Source organism: Ambystoma mexicanum, chromosome 1p (genome assembly GCF_040938575.1).
Source record: "Ambystoma mexicanum isolate Mex_15411 chromosome 1p, UKY_AmexF1_1, whole genome shotgun sequence".
Classification (NCBI taxonomy): domain Eukaryota; kingdom Metazoa; phylum Chordata; class Amphibia; order Caudata; family Ambystomatidae; genus Ambystoma; species Ambystoma mexicanum.
The window spans coordinates 1,299,296,932-1,299,318,823 of NC_090921.1; the positions used below are offsets into that span (position 1 = coordinate 1,299,296,932).

General features: G+C 45.2%; 1 protein-coding gene across 2 annotated transcripts in view; it reads left to right on the forward strand.

The window, feature by feature from the left end:
- The window catches only part of LOC138453200 (kinesin-like protein KIF18B), a 430,482-nt gene that overhangs the window by 30,922 nt on the left and 377,668 nt on the right, over positions 1-21,892 (forward strand). For both annotated transcript variants that reach the window (XM_069605828.1, XM_069605836.1), the window contains exon 2: positions 7,809-8,162. In XM_069605828.1, coding sequence (XP_069461929.1) covers positions 7,809-8,162 — 354 coding nt within the window. The remainder of the gene's footprint in view (positions 1-7,808; positions 8,163-21,892) is intronic.

The following is a 21,892-nucleotide window of genomic DNA, read 5'->3' on the forward strand; positions in this document are numbered from 1 at the left end:
CCCTGTTGCCGCAGCACCCTGGCAGATCCGCTGCGAGCACGTTCCCACGAACAAGACGGACATGAGCTAGCGCAATACGCTAACATTGTAGCAGTTCACCTCCCGCAGTGTACCATCACTATCAGCCTGACCCGGCCAGCAGGCCTGAACAATGGGAAGAACAGTAAAATGGTCCTCTGATGGCAGACAGTCTTTATATATATATATGTATATATTAGTGTCAAGACCTCTTGCCTTATTTCTTTCTTCCACAAAATACAAATGCCTGTAGAATGTATTAGAATGAGAGAGTATGCTCCCATAATATAAGCTACGGCGAGCTCGCACCATCACTGGTGGATGCCAATGATAAAGGAACGCTCCAGGGATCTGTTCGTTGCGTGTATCACTAGGCAGCCCACCTCACATGGTTTCGCGCCATAACTAAAGCTAATGCTGCTAGAGTACACGAGAAAGCGGATGCAACTATACTATGAACTCATGTAAAGAATGTGCGAGAGTGCACTTATCATGTGTGAATGTCTGAGCCCCTCATATGCCACCTCCGTCACGTACAGTGGCGGGTCGTTTTCTATGTACTCCACCGACCCAACTACTACCTCATTTACTGCGAATGTATATGCATGTAACTAAAACACTGTAGCTGCTAGAATATAATGTACAAATATGATGCTCGGACTGGGTATAATCGAAACGCACCCAGCAAAGGTTAAATGCATGTTTTGAAGTGACTTTAAATAAGTATCATAGAAAGTATTCAAATGTTTGCGATGTCTTTTCCTATATTCGGCAACACACGAGGGAGATACCTTTGTGAAAGCGTACAAGGTCTCGATGTATCCCCCTCCCTCCCTCAGAAGGCTGCCAAGACATGAGAACGGAGCCCCGCTCTGCGTTATCACGCCTCCCCCGCCCCGACTGGAGCCGCTTCAAAGACTTGTAACCCCACTGCAGCACCCAAGGCCGCGGCCAGCCACCTGCATTATTTACAGCACAGCAGTAAACCTTAGTTTAAACTCAAGCACCCCTTCGTAAACCCCACAACCCACCGGACTGTCTCAGACTTATGGCCCTGTGCAATCGGGACACCCAACACTTTGACAACACACAGCGAAACATCCATAACTACTTCTAACAAGACAGAATGACTTGTACCACCCACCCCAGTCCCCGAAGCTTAGCCCCTCGACCTACGGTCCCGGTCAACAGATCACGAGTAACCAGGCCTCGATATATTATCTCCAGACCCCTCACAAGGTGCATTCCTCCTGTGTTGCATTAACCTATTGAAAGATTTACTAAAGAGAATAGAACTGTAAATGACTGAATGACTGCATGTGCATGGCTGAGGGCAAGTAAGTCAGGAAAGGCATTCGTCTCTGCCACAAGCCGCCTTGGCACACCAACACCGCCCGGATGAACTCAAGCCGACCTGCCAGGCCCAGCCCAACCCACGAGGGTGACCAGTGACGTCCTCCAGCCAAGACCAACCACACCGCAGCAGCACCTATAGTTAGTCGTCGCCACCCAATCCCAATGAACTTGTGCCCCCTATAGTATGTAGGTTTTGATGACGTTTTTTGTAGATATATATACGCCTGTCTTTGCTATTGTCAGGCAGAGCGCTCTCGGAGTTTGCAGAGTTCTTTGCATGCCCAATTCTGATTGATAAACTCCCATTTACGCTCACCCGCACTCTGTCTTGGCCTTATTCCCATTTTGGGAGAGTCCTTCATTGTCTCTCATTGCGGGGAGGATCGTGCTGGTTGGGGACGCTTGCTTTCACCATGCCGTGCGCTAAGAAAGAGCTCAATATGTGGCCTGGCAATGCCAGACCAAAGAGTGCTATGTTCACCTATAGCAATCCTCAAGAGAATTGTTAGCCATGACCATTTAGCATGTCTGGATCCTGCTAAGAGAGCAAAGAGCAGAGTCAAAAGGCTACCCCTTTCATAGATGCACTGGAGGTGCAAACCGACTACAGAAGGCTAGATTAAAGTATACTAACCAGTAGATCACAAAGAAGTAAGTACAAGATAAAACAAAGTTTAATCATAATAGAAAAATCATGTTCAAAAAGGTCAACAAGAGCTGATCCATTGGTTTTACATAAAGAAAAGGCAATCAATTCTGTACGTTGTGTGAGTTAGTAACAGAGGTGTAATTTCTTGTACTGCTGAACTTATTAACAGTACGTAATTACTGTTGACACAGCTAGTAAGTGATTCTGGTTCGGATGGTAATTATGACTGGGATGTAACAGTTATCTGTTCCAAACTGTTGTCAAGACAATAAGAAATGTTGTAGACCTGGACAGCTGATGCAATGGATTGCTCTGTTCATCTAAAAGGTTAAAAATTAAGTATATTTAAAATGTGATCAAGACCCTGACAAGTAGGTTGAGGACAAGGTAGCCTACCTAGAGTACTGAGGTTGCTTCTTGAGAACATATGGTTGAATGCTGTCTTGCATCCAAGCAGGAATTGGCCATTTTCATAAGGACGTGGAAGGTGTCTGAAAAAACCAGAGGCTGAATTAAAGCCTTGTTTAATATTGTATGTTTCGAGTATGCACAAGTAGCAAAAGAATCTGGCTTGGCATACCTGTTTTAGCAGCATAATGGATCCAAAGTAGGGGAATGGCTGTCTGTGGTCCAAAACGCGGTGTAGAGGTAAATCCTGCGTTGGTTTACAATCGATACTGCAGTGGAATAGAAAACAGCAGGGGGTTAGCTGTTAGGAATCTATTTTGGTTGAGAGAGGGGACAAAGGGGTCTGTATTATGACCCCACTCTCTTGAGAGACGCACAAGTGCTCAGTCGGGTGCTCGAGCTAGGGTGGATGGTAAAGCTGGTGCCTGAAGGGGTGCAGCCAAGTTACCCGCGAACGTGTGTTCTGGAATCAGATGGGATGGAGGAGTTCTGTGTTGTAATGAGTGTCCCCCCTCCTGTGTCTTCCCTGCAGTGGTGATGTCAGTGGAATGTGGTGAGGTCACTGTGCTCAGTGTGTTCAGGGTGTTGTCATCTGAATAGTGTTCCATGGGGGACAGTTGGAGATAGAGAGCTGGTTGACTAGGATGTGCCGGTGCTTTCCTGCTGTATTTATGAACTAATAAACCCATATAACTTACCTACTGGCTCAGGTGTGCTGATGACGAGTCCACATTGTTACATTATGCCATAAAGTCACAATTACCCATGTTGGGGACAAGCGGCATCTGTGCGGCCAAAAATGCTAGAGCGGACGTGCATAGACTGTGATTAAAGGTGGAAACCATAGTGATGCGTCTGATAACTATACGGCATGCTGCTGTGCAAAAATATGCATCCTGACATCAAATTGGCCAGGGGGGGGGGCCACGGAGCATTGTGAGCCGTGGCAATGAGGATTGCTGCACAGACTAGCGTTAGTTAGTCTGTAAAATAAAAGCGGTTTATGAGGTGTATGCTTTGCTGCATGTCCCAAGGAATCGATGTCTCCGTACGCGGGCATGCGCGAAAGGTAGCAATGTTTCTATTGAGAACGGGCTTAACTTTATTAAGCGGCGGGCACATTATGAGCTGTGTCGCTGGTGTCTATTAAATGCTGTATGTGCTGCCACAAATGTGACTGGTAGCGTATGAATTGCTGCTGGTAGGCGTGGTGGCCAAAGACTATTAAACCTTATCGAGTCTAGATTAAATGAGTCTGATCTATTAGAACTGCAACTGTGTGCGTCTGTCAATCTATGGGGAAATTAATACAGAAAACACCTATGAGCTGTTCGCTTCACAAAAAGTAGTGTTGATGCATCTATTAATATTCATGAACAAAGATCTGTACAAAGGTCAAAGATATGTCATTTGGCTGGTGACTCGATGGTAAAAAATCATTTCAGTTGACACAATGGCAAAGGACAATATTTTGCTGTATACAATCGCAGGAAATAAGTAATAAAGTTGATGCATATATTTATATATATTGACATTGCTAGACACAGCGATCTGAGCCTGGGTCAGCAGCGTGCCATTCGGATGGAGAGACATGGTGCAGTCAACTTGGTGAAAAACATTATTATGCTACATACAATCACAATGCAAGTTGTAAATGTGAGAAAAACAGAGTATAGATAAAGCATAAATAGCAGGCCAATGTATGCATCGATAAAACAGCTGAGACAAATGGTCAGCAGCATGGAGAGATGAAATGAGTACAAGATGTACCCGTGTACAAGAGGGCAGACAGTGTTAATGTTACGGTGTAGCTACTAAAATAGAGTGATATTTAGAAAGAAGGATTTTTTTAGTTGAAAAACAAATTCAATTCGATAGAAACATTCAGTCCTTTCTTAACGGAGTCAAGACGGTATATCCTTTTTTGCTCAAGTTTACTTAACATTAGTTCGCGGTCACCGCTGCGGAAAGGATTTTTTTGCTGTCAGTAGTATAAACCAAAATAGATCTTGGTGACCATGTTTCATCGCTTTGAAATGTGCTACCATGGGCTTGTCTTCTATTTGGTTTTTGATGCAGGATTTATGCTCACATATGCGTTGCCTTATTTCACGTTTGCATTTCTCTACGTATAGCAGGCCACAACGGCATTTGACTGCATACACCGACCATTTTGTTTTGCAGTTGGTGAAGGTGTTGAAAGTCCAAGTTTTGCCTTTAAGGTCTATGTCTTGCATGTTTTTTTTGTGAGGCAGCAGACGGAACAGGTACCGCATTTGTAGTGTCCTTGTAAGTTCCACAAGATGGCTTGAGTATTTTGGGGATGTCGAGTTTCCTCGTAGGTATGCACTCGGCGATCTTTCAGATTTCTGTTTGCATTTAAAAGCGAATCGCGGTTTGACTGGTTTGAATGATTCCGTTTGGAGAGTATCCCAGCGTCGTAGTATTACCTTTCTTAGAGAGTTACTGAGAGGTGTAAAAGTGGTAATGCATGTGATTTTGTCCATGGTCTGGTCTCTTACCGTTGGTGATAAACTGGAGTCTCTGTTTACGTGTTTTGCTCTCTTCCGTGCTCTACCTATAACTGGCTATCTTCGTTCTTTCAGATGGCTTGACAGTTCTGCACTCTTGATCTCATAGTCGGTCAATGTCGTGCAGTTGCGTCTGAGTCTAAGAAATTGCCCATAGGGCAGGTTTTCTTTAAGCCCTGCAGGGTGGAAGCTGGTGAAAGCCAGGGGAGTGTTTTTGGAAGTTGGCTTCCTGTATAGAGTGGTCCCTAAAGTATTGTTGGTAGTTTTGTAGATTTTCTAGATCTAGAAAAAGTATACTTGTTTTCTCATGCTAAATAGTGAATTTGATAGACACATTCTGTATATTCAAACAACCTAGGAACTCATGTAGAGTTGTTTCCGTTCCATATAAAGACATCGTCTACGTATCTGTACCAGCACTGCACATTGTTTTTGAATATGTTATCGTGATAGATGGATTGTTTTTCAAAAGTGTCAATAAACAGGTTGGCCACGTCGGGAGCAAACGTGGCCCCCATACTGGTTCTGTGACACTGTAGGTAGAATGTTTCCTTGTAGATTAAGAACTTCTCCATCAATGCAAGCCTGGTGCACTCAAGAAGAAATGCAGTTGGAGGTTCAGTATCGCTTCTCTGGTCTAGATAAGTTTTTAATACATTGATGCACTCTAGTTGGGGATACTAGTCTAGAGGGATTCTACATCGAGCGTTACCAGAAGATCTACCTGTGCAATGGTGAGGTGACTGAGCATTTTTTATCATCGAGGTAGTGTCCTGTATCTACGAGGGCATTTTACTGATGAAGGGGCATAAGAAGTGGTCGACGTACACTGATAATGGTTTTAGGATAGAACCTATCCCGGCGACTGTTGGTCTTCCTGGTGGAACTAGGATGTTCTTGTGTATTTTGGGCAATAAATAGAAGGCTGTTAAAATGTGGTGTTTTATTAATCAGGAATGCCTTTTCGTCGTCATCCACCCAGCCTTCTTGCCAGGCATGGGGCATCAAACTCTCGATTTCTGAGAGGAGTCTGGGGGTGTGGTTGCTGTGGTATCTAAATGCTGTTTGTTCACCTCACTGTCGTATACTGTTCGACTCCAGAGGACTATGCCACCTCCTTGTCAGCCAGTTTGATGAGGAAATTGTGGTCACTTTCGAGAGATTTAAGACCAAGTCTTTCCTGTTTAGATTGTCAGGGTATCTGAGGCGCCCGGAGAACATGTGCATTTCTGAAAGGAGGCGGTTTTCAAACGCTAAGATTTCAGGGCAGACCATGGACGACGGAGGTGTGAATGTCGAGGGTGGTCTCAAACCAGTGGGTTTAGGCGGTTCTCTTTCAGGAGCTTCTCTAAAGAAATATCTGAGCCTGATAGTCCTGAGAAAATGTTCTTAGTTCGACTTCAGTGTCAAATCTATCCGCGTTGGTATTAGGAATAAAATGTAGTCCTTTGCTGAGAATGCTGATTTTTGTCGCTTGAGAGAATATGGCTGCTGAGGTTGTAAATTGGTATCTCCACGTCTGTGGTGGTGGCGGGATCCACTGTCCTGTCCACATTGCGTGTGGTCCTTGGTATCGGGGCCTGCCTCGTTGTCCCCTCCCTTGAAAAAACTGCTGGGCTTGTCCTTGTTTGGATGTAGAAGGTTCGTAACTGGTTGAGTCTGAATCGCTACTATTGGAGCTGTTCGAGAAGGTGACGAATTTCTTAGGGAAATGCTGTGGGTTGTCTGGTGGTAGGATTTTGATTCAATTGATTATAAAATCCTGGGACCAAATGGAAAAGTCTACTCTTTTAATAGTTTTTGATATAATTCTTGAGTTTCCAAAGTTTTCTATATATTGTAAACTGGCGGAATTTGGTGATCTCTTCTCCAATTGTGTATTGATGTCCAGTATGATGCAATCTTTTTGAATTTTTTTCTTCAAGTGCATCTAGTTCTTCCTTCTGTGTCTTTGTTTCTTCTTCAGCTTTTTCTATTACAAGGATGACCCAGTCGCGTGAGCACTTGTTACCTACGCCACTAAATTGAGTCATAAATCTTGGATTGTCCAAGAAAACTCTTGAAATGTTCTTTACTTGGGAGTCCTTCTGAGATCACTCCGGCCTTCAGATAACTTGTACATGAGCTGGCCGTGTGATTCCGTTCTGTTTAATTTTTATTTCTTTTGAATAAGTATATCAACGTCGTTAGAAGTTGGATTTTTGTCTGGAACTACTGGTGTAGGGGTTGTACCCAGAAGTGAGGGTGTGTCTAACAGTTTCTTGTAGAGTTCCTTGGAGAAGCTGACTATGTTCACGCTCCATTTCTTTAAGGATTTAAACTTGCCCACCAACCAATGTCAGAAAAGGTCAACAACAAGAGCTGAGCCATTGGTTTTACATCAAGAAAAAGCAATACATTCTGTATGTTGTGTGAGTTAGTAACAACAGAGGTGCAATTTCATGTACTGCTGAACTTATTAACTTATTATCCTGCTGAGAAATGCTGATTTCTTTTTGCGATATGCAAAGTCTAGCAGCTTGATATTACAGTTCCTTTTAAATAAGTAGCAAGGTTAAGAGATGCTAGGGCTGTCCCAATAAGTACAACAACGCTAGCGCTGGCACCACCCGTGTACACATCAACAGAATTGTCCTGGTAAGAAGTACTGATTTTTGTCCTATTTAAACAATGCAGTTGTGCTCAGAAGTGTTCATTTGAAGACGTTTGGTTGCAGATGTTAAAAGGTCTTTTAATGATGTTAAAAGGTCTTTAACATAGTTGTATCGAAATGCACACAGTGTCACATTAGTAGAAGTTTGGTACCCTTATGTTCTGGGAAGTAATTCTCGATCTTTCTTTTTCAGACATCAAGCGTCTGTGTGGACCGGGCATGGTGGCTCCGGAGGAGGGCAGTGTCTCGGAGGGCAATGTCACTGTGGTGGTACGGGTCCGACCACCAAACCAGCGTGAGCAGGAGGGTAACCAGCAGACTGTGGTGCAGGTGGTTGATCGCAGCATGTTAGTGTTCGACCCTGAGGAATCTGATCCAAACAGTGTCTTTGTGGGGCTGCGCAACCACGATGCACCGAAGCGCAAGTGCAAGGATCTGAAGTTCATGTTCGACCATGTGTTTGGGGAAGATTCCCGGCAGCAAGAAGTGTTCCAGCATACTACCCGGGACATCCTTGATGGGGTGTTGAATGGCTACAACTGCTCTGGTACGTCAACCCCTGTACATTTCACAAAGCTGCTTTCAATGCGACAATTCATTTATTTAGTTTGCGGTTGTTGTTATGGGCGATGATGATGGGGATTTCTCCTGCTATCGCTAGTTTTCAAATAATGAATTAAAGTATTTCTTTAGCTTGCACGTTTATTGGCAACCTCTAACTCCCTCAGGGTCAGTCATTTTTCAAAGAAACGGGCTGGGGGTAGATCTGTCTTCGACTGGGGCCTCCCTGTGGAACAGCCTCACTGCCACTCTAAAACTTGAGAACCATCTCCGGGTCAGGGAGCATCTCAAGACCTTCCTCTTTGCGTCTGCCTTCGCTCTCCCCTGCTGATCTGGCCTCTCTTGGCACTGTGCACCAGGCCACTCTCTGTCCTCCAGGCCCAGATTCCTGCTCACCTTGCCCCCCTCCCGCACTGCCTCCAGGCCACCCCTAGCACTGGGGTCTGTATCTGTACCCATACAGCCCCCCCTTTTTTCCTTTCTGCAATTATCTGACCTACCCTATCTGCTGCCTTAAACTCATCACTTGCCATTTGCTGGCTGCACTACCACTTTTGTTGCTTTTATTATTTATTCTGTTCTCCTTTAGCTCTGCACTTTTCACTTCTCCCCCCTTCCTTGCACTTTTCCCCTCGCCCTCTCCCATGCAGTGCGCGTTCTCAATGCCACTGGGCCTAGTAAGATTGTTGTTTTGCTCTCCCTTCTTCCCCTCCCTTGCCTTGTCGCGCTCTGAAACACTTGTGTATGAGCGTGATAGAAATAAAATATCAATTCAATTGCAAAGACCTGCCCTGGCAGGTAGATAATCAGAGTTGGAAATCGATACCATGCAGACACTGCAACAGTTGTCACTTGCGCGGAATCCATAAGCATGCTATGGCACTTCAGTGCCATCAAGAAATATGGGTGACCTGATAAACCATTAAGCCGAACACTAATTGGTTTGCAAATGTCACCTCAATCCCAGTGGGATTGTTGGGCATGATTACTTGTTAAACACCTTTTTGGGGTTTTTTGTTTCCTATGACTAGCTAGTCTTGATAGTGGTGTAAATCCTTAATTCTGTACAATATTACAAGCGTTACAAATATATCCAGTGTTCCATTCGCATGTTTCTGGCACAGAAACTTTGTATGGGATGAAAGGGATGTCTTTCCAAAGAAGAAAGTAATTATTGAAATTGAAAGCAAGACGTTGACAACGGTTATATCCTATACAATAATACACTGCAGTAAAAAAAGCTGCACTTCATTTATGCAATTGTGATTTCATTTTTGAACACTCTTGTAACTTAAAGCAGATGTTTTGCCCTCAAATGGCTTTTTGAAGGAATAATATGATCATTTATAGCAGAATCCTAAGCGTGCCACTGTGTATCATGGTTGCAGTTATGCCCAGATGTGGATACCGAGCCTGCTGTGCCTAGAGTCCAAAGCTATTTTATTTATTTGAATTTATAAATTTTAGTGCACAGACGGCCCTGGGGCATCGTAGTGCTGTTACAGATGGCATGCTTAGGACCTATGGTACAGCGATATGATAAACAGTTAGGCATTGGTACAGTTGGTCAGTAATCACAATTACATGGTAATAAGTGTACAGTCAGGCGGTAGTTTAATAGGCAATGTTAATACAATCTTAGGTTCAACAGTTGATAGGGAGGCTGACTGTGCTCAGGGCAGGGTTAGTTAAAGATCTTGGTTTTGAGCGCTCTGCGGAAGCATGTGAGGGGGGAGGTCTCTTTCCTAAGGGAAGGCGGTAACGCATTCCAGTTCTTGGGTGCAAGGAAGGAGAAACTAGTGCCTCCTGCTTTGGATCTTTTGAAAGTGATTGCAGTGCTGGGCCCGCTTGGGTCTGTTTGATGTGGCACAGTGAATTGTTTCTGATAAGTAGGGAGGAGCTGTGTGTGAGAGGCATGTGTTTGTGATCGAGAAGGTTTTCAAGAGAATACGCTCTTTAACTGGGAGCCAGTGGGTGCCCCCTCTAGCCTGGGAGATGTGCTCTCTTTCGGGAATGCTTAGAGCTGCTCTGAGGACGTTGCTTTTGGTGATTTGTAGTTTGTTCATGTTTTTGGATGATGTGCTTAGAAACAGGACGTTGCAATAGTCCAACTTGGCTCCAATGGTTGCTCTGGCTATGGAGAAGCAGTTTTTGTAGGAGAGGTATGGTTTGACGGCATTTTTTAATCTTGGTCGTAAGTGCAGCTGATGAGGAGATGCGTTGACTTGCCATGTCATAGAAAGGGCGGAATCTAGGTATATGCAAAGTGTTTTGGCACCCGCCGGGGCGGTGATTGTGGTATTGTCAATGTTGAAGGATCCAAAGCTACTCCTTACTTAACATACCCAGTTAGGCTGAAATATGACTGGGGTTGATTGTGGTCTTCTGCAGAAGGAATGTGACTTAGCAATTGAGGTGGGAACTATCCCGATATGCATATGGTATTTTCCTGTCTAACGGCATGTTAGGCTGAAAAATGATGCTATGGAGTGTTGCCCAGAGCAATTCCTGTGAGTGCCTTTGTTGCACTTGGTTGCCTCAGCTGTCAGTTTAATGAAGGGTCTCGGATTGCGAGGCCTGACAAAATAATGTTTGATTTCTCCTTTTTCCCATGGTATAATGAGCATCAATTCATACACTTTTTTATTTTTGCATTTGAAGTAATACGTGTTTTTGTATAAACTGATCACGTTTAACAATTGAATTAATATTACATTAATATTACATTAATACACTTTACTACTTCATGTACTTAACTAATTTCTGCATATTTTAAGTGGATGTTTACATATTTCTTTTCTTCGTTTATCATGGACCTTTTGATAAATTATTCCTAGCCGTCCGGCTGTTACCACCAGATGAGAAACGATTTTAGACATGTTTTTTGACAATGACACATCGTTGGTGCTTTAGTGTCCCAAATGATCTAGAACCCAACTAGACAGAGGAGATGAGCTAAAGTGGCAAGTTATTGTCTTCGGAAATGTATTGTATTCGTTATTTATATAGCACTCATTCCCCATTTGCAGGGCCTCAATGCACGTTGTGGTTGGAACACCATCGGTGACCGTGGTCAATGTGTAGGAGGTTGTAAGAGTTTAGATTAAGAGATGCTTGTGTGCATTTTCTCCGGCTTAGGACTTAGATGGCTGGCTAGGCTCCCTCTAGTAAGCATGTACAATTTGGATCCTAATGTTGGCTTCACTCCTCAAATAAAGTGGTTTGAATTTGAATAAATTGCTTCCCTTTGATTTAGTTAACTTCCATTTCAAATGTTTTTCATTTGCCCATCATAAAAATCAAATGTTCAGAGTGCCCTTTAATGGATAATATCAATACTGATTGCACATGTCTCTGAGGAGAAGCTTCTGGTCCGACAGGGGTTCGATATTACTACTGACCGACTCTTTCCAGAGAAGTTGGCTATCTTTCAGCGTACCCTTCACACTGAATCTGTTGGTTGTCTCCATGACCATCGGTCTGGCTTTAGAGCATCCAGAGGCACAGAAACTGCTCTTCTGAACACCAGTGATGGCCTGCTCTGAAACCTTGACTGTAGCTCTCCCTCTGTCCTCTTTTTTTCTTGACCTCTCCTCGGCTTTCGATACGGTAAACCACAACATCCCAATATCCCATCTCGGGGAGACCCTGGGCATCGCTGATCAAGCCCTGGCGTGGCTAGTATCCTTTCTCTTTGACCGTCCTTCCCAGGTAGAACTCTGTTCCTTTCTCTTAGCTATCACCCTCTCTAATTGTGCTGTTCCTCGGGCATCAAATCTATCTGCCTGGTTCTTCAATGTCTACATGGCCCTTTTGGCCCACATGATCTCTGCCTCCACCTCCCAAGTTTCAGTGTTATGCGGATGACCCACAGCTTTCTTTCAGGCTACCCTCTGCCTCTTCCTCCTCACTCATCCCGGACTATCTGTCTGCAATTCCGTCCTGGTGTGCTGCTAATGATCTCTGCCTTAATTCTCAGTAAGACGGAGCTCGTTCTCATTGGGATCCCTGCTCACGTTTTCCCACTTTCACTCTGGTCGACCACCCTTGGCCCTGCTCCCTCATCCACTAGTGAGGCCAAAAATCTGGGGGTCATTTCTCTTCTCACATCTCGGACATGTCCAAAAAGTCCCACTATCAGCTGCACCTCTTCAGAGGTATTCTGCATTTTCTCACCATCCCCTACCCACAGGCTCATTGTCTTGAGACCTCCCCACACCTGGTTGGGACATATTCTGTACACCTGCTGTTATCGATTTGTTACTCGCCTTGTACCCTGAAAACCTGGGCTCAAATCTTAAGTTCATTCTGTGCTATTCTGATTTCAGAAGTGCAGTCCAAACCATATCTTGCAAATGCACTATACCATTTTTATATACCACTACAATAAAAACGTAGCGCTCTCCTACTGGTTGAAGACGCTTAATCCTACCAGCAATCACTCAGAAGAAAAGGGAGTAAAGGGAGAAAGATCGTTTTTTGCTCAAAAACATGATAAAATAAATTTTCTTTAATCTTGTCTACTGTTACATATATCATATGCTGGGGTAAAAATGTCATGTTCCAAGCTACTAGCATGCATAAATAATCACTTGCCCCCCTCTGTTCTCCAAATACACAAAGCACACAAAGTCTTACTCCACTTGCCAGTGACAGTGCACATTTTGAGCCCTGTCTTAAATTGCCTGTTTCATTGTCTATGGGTACACTCAGATTCTACGTACCGATCATGTGTGAATGATGGTAAATACATTGTCTAGCATGATCTGAAAATACAGAAGGCCACTCTTCAAATATATAAGGGGGATTTTGTTGCAGGGTGAATTGTACAATAGTCTGATGTGCCCTCCTGATTTAATTGAACACTTATCCACTGAATAATGGGTCCTTGGGTCACCCTAAAACTACAAAATGAATAACTAAAACAGTTCCACAGATTTAAAAACTGAAGTGGTAAAAGTTGCTGTGTGGAAGAGAAGCTGCAAGCATGGAGAAACGGTGCAAGGCTTCTTCTGAGTAAGCAGCACTTCGTTGCTCAAAATACAGATTAGCTTTTTGTTTCTTCCAAATCAGGAAAATCCTCTCTACAGTAGGATCTTTCATCCAGGTGGCCAGGATATACCCATCGCTATAGGACCCGATTCCTGGGGTTGGACCAGTGAGGGAGGATCACCTGGATGGAAGGTCCTCAGGGAGTGGGGCACCAATGGGTGAGACGCTGTATCCCCCTTCCTTAAACACCTTTTCCCCATCCTACCACGTAGGACATTCAACACCACTGCCTCCCCTCCTTTTCCGACAAACACATTCACACAGATTGTGGTTTTGTTCTTCCCTGTTCCCCCCCCCCATGCCTTTATCGCACTCTAAAACACTTCTGTATGCGCGCGATATAAATAAAATATCATATCAAGCGACATACCAGAGAACGGACTAACGCCAGCACCTTTCACCTGACATTTCCCCAACACAAAGGTCAGGCAAAGTCGGGCAATTGATCAGAACCATGCACACACCCACACCTGACGGCCCTTTCCCTTCCCCAAAGAGACAGTGTATTTGTTTTGTTAGTTGAATACGCCAGGTCCTCAAAGGCGAGATACTTTCAAGAAAACGAGACTTAGCCATCAACGGTCCTGAGAGCTGCCATTAGAACTGTTGTTTCGTGCTGGAGAAGCCAGAGACTGTACTGTGCTCCAAGATCCCACCTTACCCCGTGCTCAAAACGTGGGGAAGGGAGACCCATGCTTCCGGATTCTGACATATTTGAGAACACTTCTTTCTTTTCTTGAGAATTATCCCACACCCTTTTTGTATTAGTTTCAAGGTTTGGCAGTCTATTTCTTATTATAGTCCTTTCTTATTTTGACACAACACCACTAGGACTTTCTTATTTTCATTTGATGGTCGAGTCTTGCTCCCATCTTAGATTTAGGTTGAGATTAGGCGTTTTTCCAACCTGCATACAGTTTAATAAAAACCCTTGAACTGTGTCTGTCTTTACTGTTGTCACCATAAATTCCTCACAATGTGTACTGAGAACCAAGGAGTGTGCCTGCCTGGGGATCCACCTTTTTCTCTTTCTTTAAGAAGAGATCACAGAGGAGCAGTCACTGAGGCTTGCTTTTACAAGAAAACTCCATGTGGCCTAGAACTGGTGTGGTACAATAAAGATCGTAAATCATGATAGTCTGTTAAAATACTCCACATTGTACCCGCTATTGTCCACACTGCAATTTGCTGGGTGAAGTTTTTGGCTTCATGCTCCAGGCTTGCACACAATTATTTAGATTTTGTAAATGTCTTGTTGTTTTTTTTGATAATTGGAAAAATCATTTTCTAGTGATGTATGTATATTCAGAGTTTTTAAGCTTAAACCCAAGAGTTTCGAAGGGCTTGTGGCCCAATTTCTGGTGTTGAGGGAGAGCCGTTTTTTGAGGAGTCCAAAAAAATGAACATATTGGCTGTAGCACAGTCGCTTAATGTCCTTTTGATGGTGGGGCATGCATCTGGGAAAGCCCAAAGCTCACACCGGGGTTTGGATGATCAGTAGTGGGCAAGGGATTGCTGAACACAGTCACTAGCAGCAATCTCAGTGGCACCTGTTAGATCCCGAGTGATGCAGAAAGTAACAATCGTAGCTCCTGTTGCAAGTTCAATGGCTTCATCAGCAAACACTGAAACGATGAGTATAAGCTCATTGTGGGAATGAGGACCCAAAATGGAGGCTTGCTGAGCTTCCATTGGAAAATCTGCGCTTTGGAGAGAATTTAAGAAATCTGATGAAGTGGTACGGACATTCCAGTGTGAACAGACTTTTGAGATGTTCTTTTTCTATGTTCCTGACAAGGCAGACATGAGTGAGAGACTTGGGAGGAAGGGCAGTTGCATTGGAGCCTAATGCTCGTAGTATGTCTGGCTGTTGCAGCCACAATGCACCCAACACCTCCTGGGTTGGGGGCAGACAAGTTATCCACGTCTCGGGAGGATAGCTCAGGGGCAATGTGCTGGCCTTGGAAGCAAGACGACACAGAGCAACACCGGTTCGATACCCCAGGTCTGTGCTTCGAAACCTCTGGTTAACCTATCATATATTATCATATCATACAATGTTGAACTCCAGCATTTTGCTTCTTCAAGTATGCATAGCTTGGAGCAGCCGTCTTCCCTGCTCATTCATTTTGACAATTGTATATTGAGCCAACAGTAGGCAGTGCACTGTACCCTAGCCTCTACAATTGCTATGCTTTTGTGTATTATAACACAGATCGTTGGTGAGCAGTTGCATTGTCTGGGCGGGGCTACAAATGAGTGGTTCTTTAAGGAAGTAAACGCATGCTCTGCTACCCATCTAATTTTGCAGCCAACCGTATTTTTTTTTCTGTTAACGTCCTGTACAATTTAGTGCTCCTTGATGGCCCTTTGCGTATAGGATCACTTATTCAAACTCTACTTTTAGACTTCAGCTATTGCAAACTTCAAGCCCCTCACCCCAAATGTATTATAGCCCTCCTATTATCCTTGTCTAATAGTACTTCATGTGTATGGGATGTGTGTTCTTTGTGGTGTGAAGTATCTTATGGATCCCTCACTGAATCCTTGCCGAGTCTCCTCTCGCCTCTCAGGCTCTTTGCAACAACCTTGCCTCACACTTTATCTCTAAAACCCAGGACATCTTGTCCACACTCTCCTCCTCTCCCCCTCCTTCTCTGCTTGTTGACCCACCCTCAGCTACCCCCCCCTTTCTCTGCCTTTCCTCTTTTCTCCCCTGATGAGGTCGCTAGATAAGTCCGATCTATGAAAGCCTCATCAAAACAGGTCCATCCCTGTTCCTCTAAAACCATTAAGGACCATATCAATATCTTTGCTCCGGCCCTTGCCGATTTCTGCAACCGCTCCTTTGCTTCTGGATCTTTCCCCTCCCCTCTGAAGCACTCCCTTGTGCATCCTCTCCTCAAGAAACCCACAGCTGATCCTTCTTGTCCGGCTAACTATCGCCCAATTTCCATTACTCCCTTTTTGGGTAAGCTCCTGGAAAAGCTTGCCATCTCTCAGCTTAATCTTCATTCTGACTCTGTTGGCTTTCTCTGTGACCACCAGTCCGGCTTTAGAGCTGCCTGAAGTACGGAAATTGCTCTGCTGAACATCCGTGAAGACCTTCTCTCCAACCTTGACTCTTAACATTCCCTTTATCCTCATCCTACTTGATCTTTCCTCTGCTTTCGACACGGTCAACCATACCACCCTGCTCAATCGTCTCTGTGACAACCTAGCCACTGATCAGGCTCTGGCCTGACTGACCTCTTTTATCTCTGATCGACCCTCCCGGGTACAACTTCAGTCCTTCCTATCTTCCATCGCCTTCCTTATCTGTGGTGTTCACCAGGGGTCTAACCTCTCGCCCTGGCTTTTCAACCAATACCTGGCAACTCTCGCCTACTGCATTTCCATTTTCTGCTCAAATTACCCGTGCTATGCTGATGACACCCAACTTATTTTCAGGCTTCCTTCCGCCACCTCCTCTCCTTCCCTCATCTCTGACTGTCTTATCACCATTCAAAATTGGTGTACCGCCAATGATCTTTGTTTAAATGCCAACAAGACTGAGATCCTCCTCATTGGTACACCCTCTACATCCTTTCACCTCACTCCCTTGGCCCTCCTCCTGCCCCTACCTGCGAAGCTAAGAACCTTGGGGTCATCTTTTGACTCCACACTTTCGTTCTCTGCACACATCTCTGACATCTCTAAAAAGTCAAACTTCTTACTGCACCTCCTTAGAGGAACTCTTCTTTTCCTCTCCTTCCCTCAAAAGCTCACTGTCTCCCAAGCTCTGATTCTCTCTAGGTTGGATTACTGTAACAGCCTCTTTCTCAATCTACCTGCCTCCACTCTCTGCCCTTTACAACTAATCCAGAACCGGACTGCGAGACTTGTCCTTGGCCTCAAGCCCTGGGATCGTATCTCTCCAGCTCTGAAATCCCTCCATTGGCTCCCAGTGGATGCAAGGATTACATTTAAAACCCTTTGCATTGTCCACAAGGCTTTCTAGGACTTGGGTCCAAAATATCTTCAACTATCCCTCTGTAAATACCTCCCCTCTCGAGCCCTTCTCTCCTCTACCTCCCTCAGGGTCATTCGGTTTTCAAAGAAGCAAGCTGTGGGTAGATCTGTCCTCGGCTGGGGACTCCCTTTGGAACTGCCTCCCTGCCACCTTGAAACTTGAGAACCATCTAAGGGTCCGGAAGCTCCTCAAGACCTTCCTCTTCGCCTCTGCCTTTGCCCCTCTTCTCCATTTCTCATCTGCTTTCTCTCTCAGCACTGTTGCACCTGGCCACCCTCTGTCCTTCGTGCCACTGCCTCCTGACCAGCCCTTGCACTGGGGCCTGTATCTGTACCCATACAGCCCCCTTGCCCCCCTCCCCCCCCCACTCCTCTTCTGCACTTATCAGATACACCTGCCACTCACAGGCTGCACTACCACTGTTTTTTGACCACCTTATTTATTTACTTATTTTTTATCTTTCTCTCCTATGCTCTGCACTTTCCAATTTCTCCTCCTCCCATGCACTTTCCCCCTTTTCCCTTCCCCATGCACTTGCGCGTTCTCAATGTCACTAGACCTAGTAGGATCGTTTTTTGTTTTCTCCCCTGTCCCACCCCACCCCCCACCCCCTTTGCCTGGTTGCGCTCTGAAACACCTGTGTATGAGCGCAATATCAATAAAATATATCATATATCATTCTCCCAGGTGGCCAGGGAAAGGCGGACTTCCTGGCCTTGGGGGTGGTGCTCTGCGGGATGATCATCTGGGAGTTTCATTAAACTTGTTGATGTATTTTTACTTTTGTGTAGTGGTCACCTTCATTTGATAAAGTGTTATATTGTGATTTGATTTAATGCGTTACACCCTTCTTGTACTCACTGTGGAAATTAACTACGTGCCTGTTGTGGCAGTCTTAAAGAGTCCAGTTTAAACAGTGCAATCATTAGCCTGTCGTTTATTTCGGAAACCATTTCCATAAAACTTCACATCAAAATAAAAATAGAGGTGAACACAAGTGTTAAATTGAATATCCAGCAGTAACAATTAATACAACTTGTGTTGAATAAAACCTGGGTACAAAATCGGTCTTCTATTCCATGCGCTCAGTAAAAAAACCTGATACACAAAGTTCCTTGTGAGGTAGACTTGAATAGATCTAAGGCTTCAATTAATGTACATACTTTAAAGTGCTTAAACATTTGTATCCGTTAGTTTCGTTGAAAGTCATTAAGTTGAGGGACCAGAATATCAAATGGCAAATGTACTTGGTAAGGTACTCTCGCATTGGACATTATTTGGTATTTGAGTTCCCAGTCAGAATTTAATATAGAATGTCCTTGCAGAGAGAGCTGTAGGCCAATTAAGATAGTTTTCATATCCTAAACATGTTTTTGACCTCAGGTGTTCTTTTGCAAGTGGTCTCTCATAAGCTCTATTCATTAGATCAACTAGTGCCAATTCCCAATATGCTTTCTTTACAGATTGCATGTTGGAATGTTCATTTTGCTCAGTGCTCTCCCACAGGTGGCCCTTCTTGATTCTTCTCGAAGTATTTTCTACGGGAGGTAAACCATAATCAGGGTTTGATACTGTTGTTGGGAGGCAGATGAATACCTCCTCCAAAGCTCCTGCCCCGCCCGATACAATAATGCACAGGTGAGAAATGCTACTCACTAAGACAACCACCCAGCTCTTATCCCAGGCAGGTACAACAGGACATAACCGACAATCTAAGCTGAAGATGACAAAAGCAGTCTAACGTGGCAAAATTAGCAGGCGAACGCATTAGACACGAAGTAGACATGCACTCCACATGAAGTACATGTAACTAGGTCAAATATGCATTTATCCATGAAAAATATTAACATAGCATCAACAAGACGTGAAGAACTGATGTATAAGTTGAATGCAACATTGGGCAGCCGTCTTCTTTCAAATGCAGGCGGCAGCATGCTTTTAAATTAGCCAGGGCCTCGTGGGGGAGGGGAAGTGGAATGGGGCTGTACGGTAGCTATGGTTTGAATGAGATGGTGTGGTGGGGAACGGCAGAACGAATGCGTGAGATGACAATTCCCAGATTAAAGGTCTATAAGAGTGCAATCAGTCTTTGTTAACCAGGTGCAGTAACATAGCAAGCCTATAAACTCCATGAAGAATAACTTGAGTGTCCCTGGTGGAAACAGAAAAAGCGATGTTAATATTTGCTAAAATCCCAATAAATAGGAGCCAATTCCATTTTATTCATGGTCCTCTAACAAATGACTTTATAATTTGAGAACACTGGCTATTCAGTAGGACCCAGCAAGAGATAGGGCACCTGCAAGACTCCCTAAAAGTACACACAGACCTAGGCCGCCCTGCAAGGGCAAGTAGAAAGGGATTGCTCAATCTCATGGCCTGAGGATAATGGATGGTATTGTCTTTAAATGATCAAAGGCAGTCCATGGGCCTCTCTCCCCTTACAACCTGTCTGGCTCATATCTTGACGACCTGTCAAGTGTTCAAGGTTGGTTAGTGAGATGTCAACCTATCAAAACGTGTAGTGTCATGTTGCCCAGTAAATCGCATGCCAACCAATCCTGTAAGATGGAGATGTGTTGTTACCTTTATCAAATGAAGGGTTTTCTCAGGTGATGTATACGATATACACAAGTGTTTCTAGGCATGACAAGACCAGGGAGGGAGGACAGAGGGAAGACCAGTCCTACTAGGCCTTGTAACAACGACATTGCGAAATGCAGGGAGGAAGAGAGAGGAGAAAGTGCATTGAAAAGGGATGGAGAATGCGATCAGGGCAGCATGGCTCTGGGTAGTGCGGCACTGCAAGTGCAGGGAGACCGGGGGGGGGGGCTGTAGGGGTGCAGATACAGCCTATAAATGCGTTGCAGGCAAGGAGGCTGTGCAGGTAGGACTGGTCATTGGAGGGCAGCAGTGGGTCTGGTACCCAGTAAGATTCTGAGGGTGCCAGGCCACCTGTCAACACAGCAGACAGGTAAGTTAGCAGGGAAGCGAGAGAGAGAGAAGGCAGAAGAGAAAAGGAAGGTCTTGAGCTGCTTCTGGAACTTCTGGTGGTCAAGCTCAAGTCTGAGGAGTAGGGAGGCCATTTCAGAGCGAAGTACCTGCAGAGGAGAGAGATCTACCGACCCTCCCTCCCCCCACTCTGTTTGGAGAGGCGTCTGACCCTCTGAGTTGGAGGTAGCTGAGCAAAGGGGTCTTGAAGGAAGTTAATTAGAGAGTTGGAGCTGCTGAGGGCCCTGTCCCCAGAAGGCCTTGTGGACGAAGCAAAGGGTCTTGAACTTGATCCTTCCAGCCACCGGGAGCCAGTGGAGGGATTTGCTGGAGAGATGCGGTCCATGGGCTTAAGGCCAAGTCTTGCAGTCCGGTTCTGGATAAGTTACAGGGAGAAGAGTGGAGTTTGGCAGATTGAGAAAGAGGCTGTTGCAGCAGTCCAGCCTGGAGAGAATCGGGGCTCTGTAGACGGTGAGCTTCTGTGGGAAGGTGAGAAAGGTAGAATGCTTCTGATGAGGTGCAGCTTTAAATTGGCCTTTTTGGCAAGGTCCGAGATGTGAGGAGAGAAGGAGAGAGTGGGGTCGAAGAAGACACCAAGGTTTTTTTGCCTCCCATGAAGGGGAGGGGAGGGAGCCCAAGGAGGGCGGCCACAGTGAGAGGGAAAGCGAGAGCAAGGGTCCCAATAAGGAGGATCTCTGTCTTACTTTCATTAAGGCAGAGATCATTGGAGGCGCACCAGTCTTGAATCGCAGATAGATGGTCAGAAACGATTGAGGAGGCTGAGTGGAGCCTGAAAGAGAGCGGAGTATCATCCGCATAAGACTGAAAGTTAGAAGAGAAGGTGGGGATCAGGTAGGCCAGATAGACATTGGAAAGCCAGGGTTAGAGGATCGAGCCCGGGGGAACACCACATGAGGAGAGCGAAGTGGAGGAAAGGACCCAAGTTGTGCCTGGGAGGGTCGGTCGAGTGGGGAGGAGGTCAACCACACCAGGGCCTGATCTGTGATACCCTCGTTCTCACAGAGATGATGGATCAGGGTGGCGTGGTTGACCATATCAAACGCAGAGGAAAGGTCAAGGAGGATGATGACAGAGGAGGGAGCTGTAATCAAGATTGGAGAGCAGGGTGTTCAGGAGAGCACTTACCGTGCCTCTGGCTGCTTTGAAGCCAGACTGATGGTCATAGAGGTAATCCTCAGATTCGGTGTGGAGAATAAGCTGGGAGAGGGCCAGGAGTTTGGGAGTAATAGAAATCGGGCTAATAGGTACGATCGGCAGAAGGTTTTTTAGGATGGGGAGCACAAGAGTGCTTGAGGAGAGAGTGCGAAAGTACCAGTGGCGAAGGAATGATTCCAGAAAATAGGACGAGGAGGCGAAGTAATAATGCGAAACACACAAAATCAACTTTAAAATAAGGCAAGTGTGCAGCAGATTTTGTTTGGCGAAAAATGAGGATGGGAGGAGGGAGTGACTTAACGGCACACTGCGGTGTGGAGATTAGCCCACATGATGATGGCAGTCAACTGAACCAGGCCCAGGCAGGGTAAGTCCTCACCCTTTGATGGGGCAGGCATTCGCCTGCCGGCTCCCGGGCCTTAGTGATTGTAGGATGCGGTCCTGGAGCAGTGATTGTAGGATGCAGTCACCAGTCCAGGGAATGA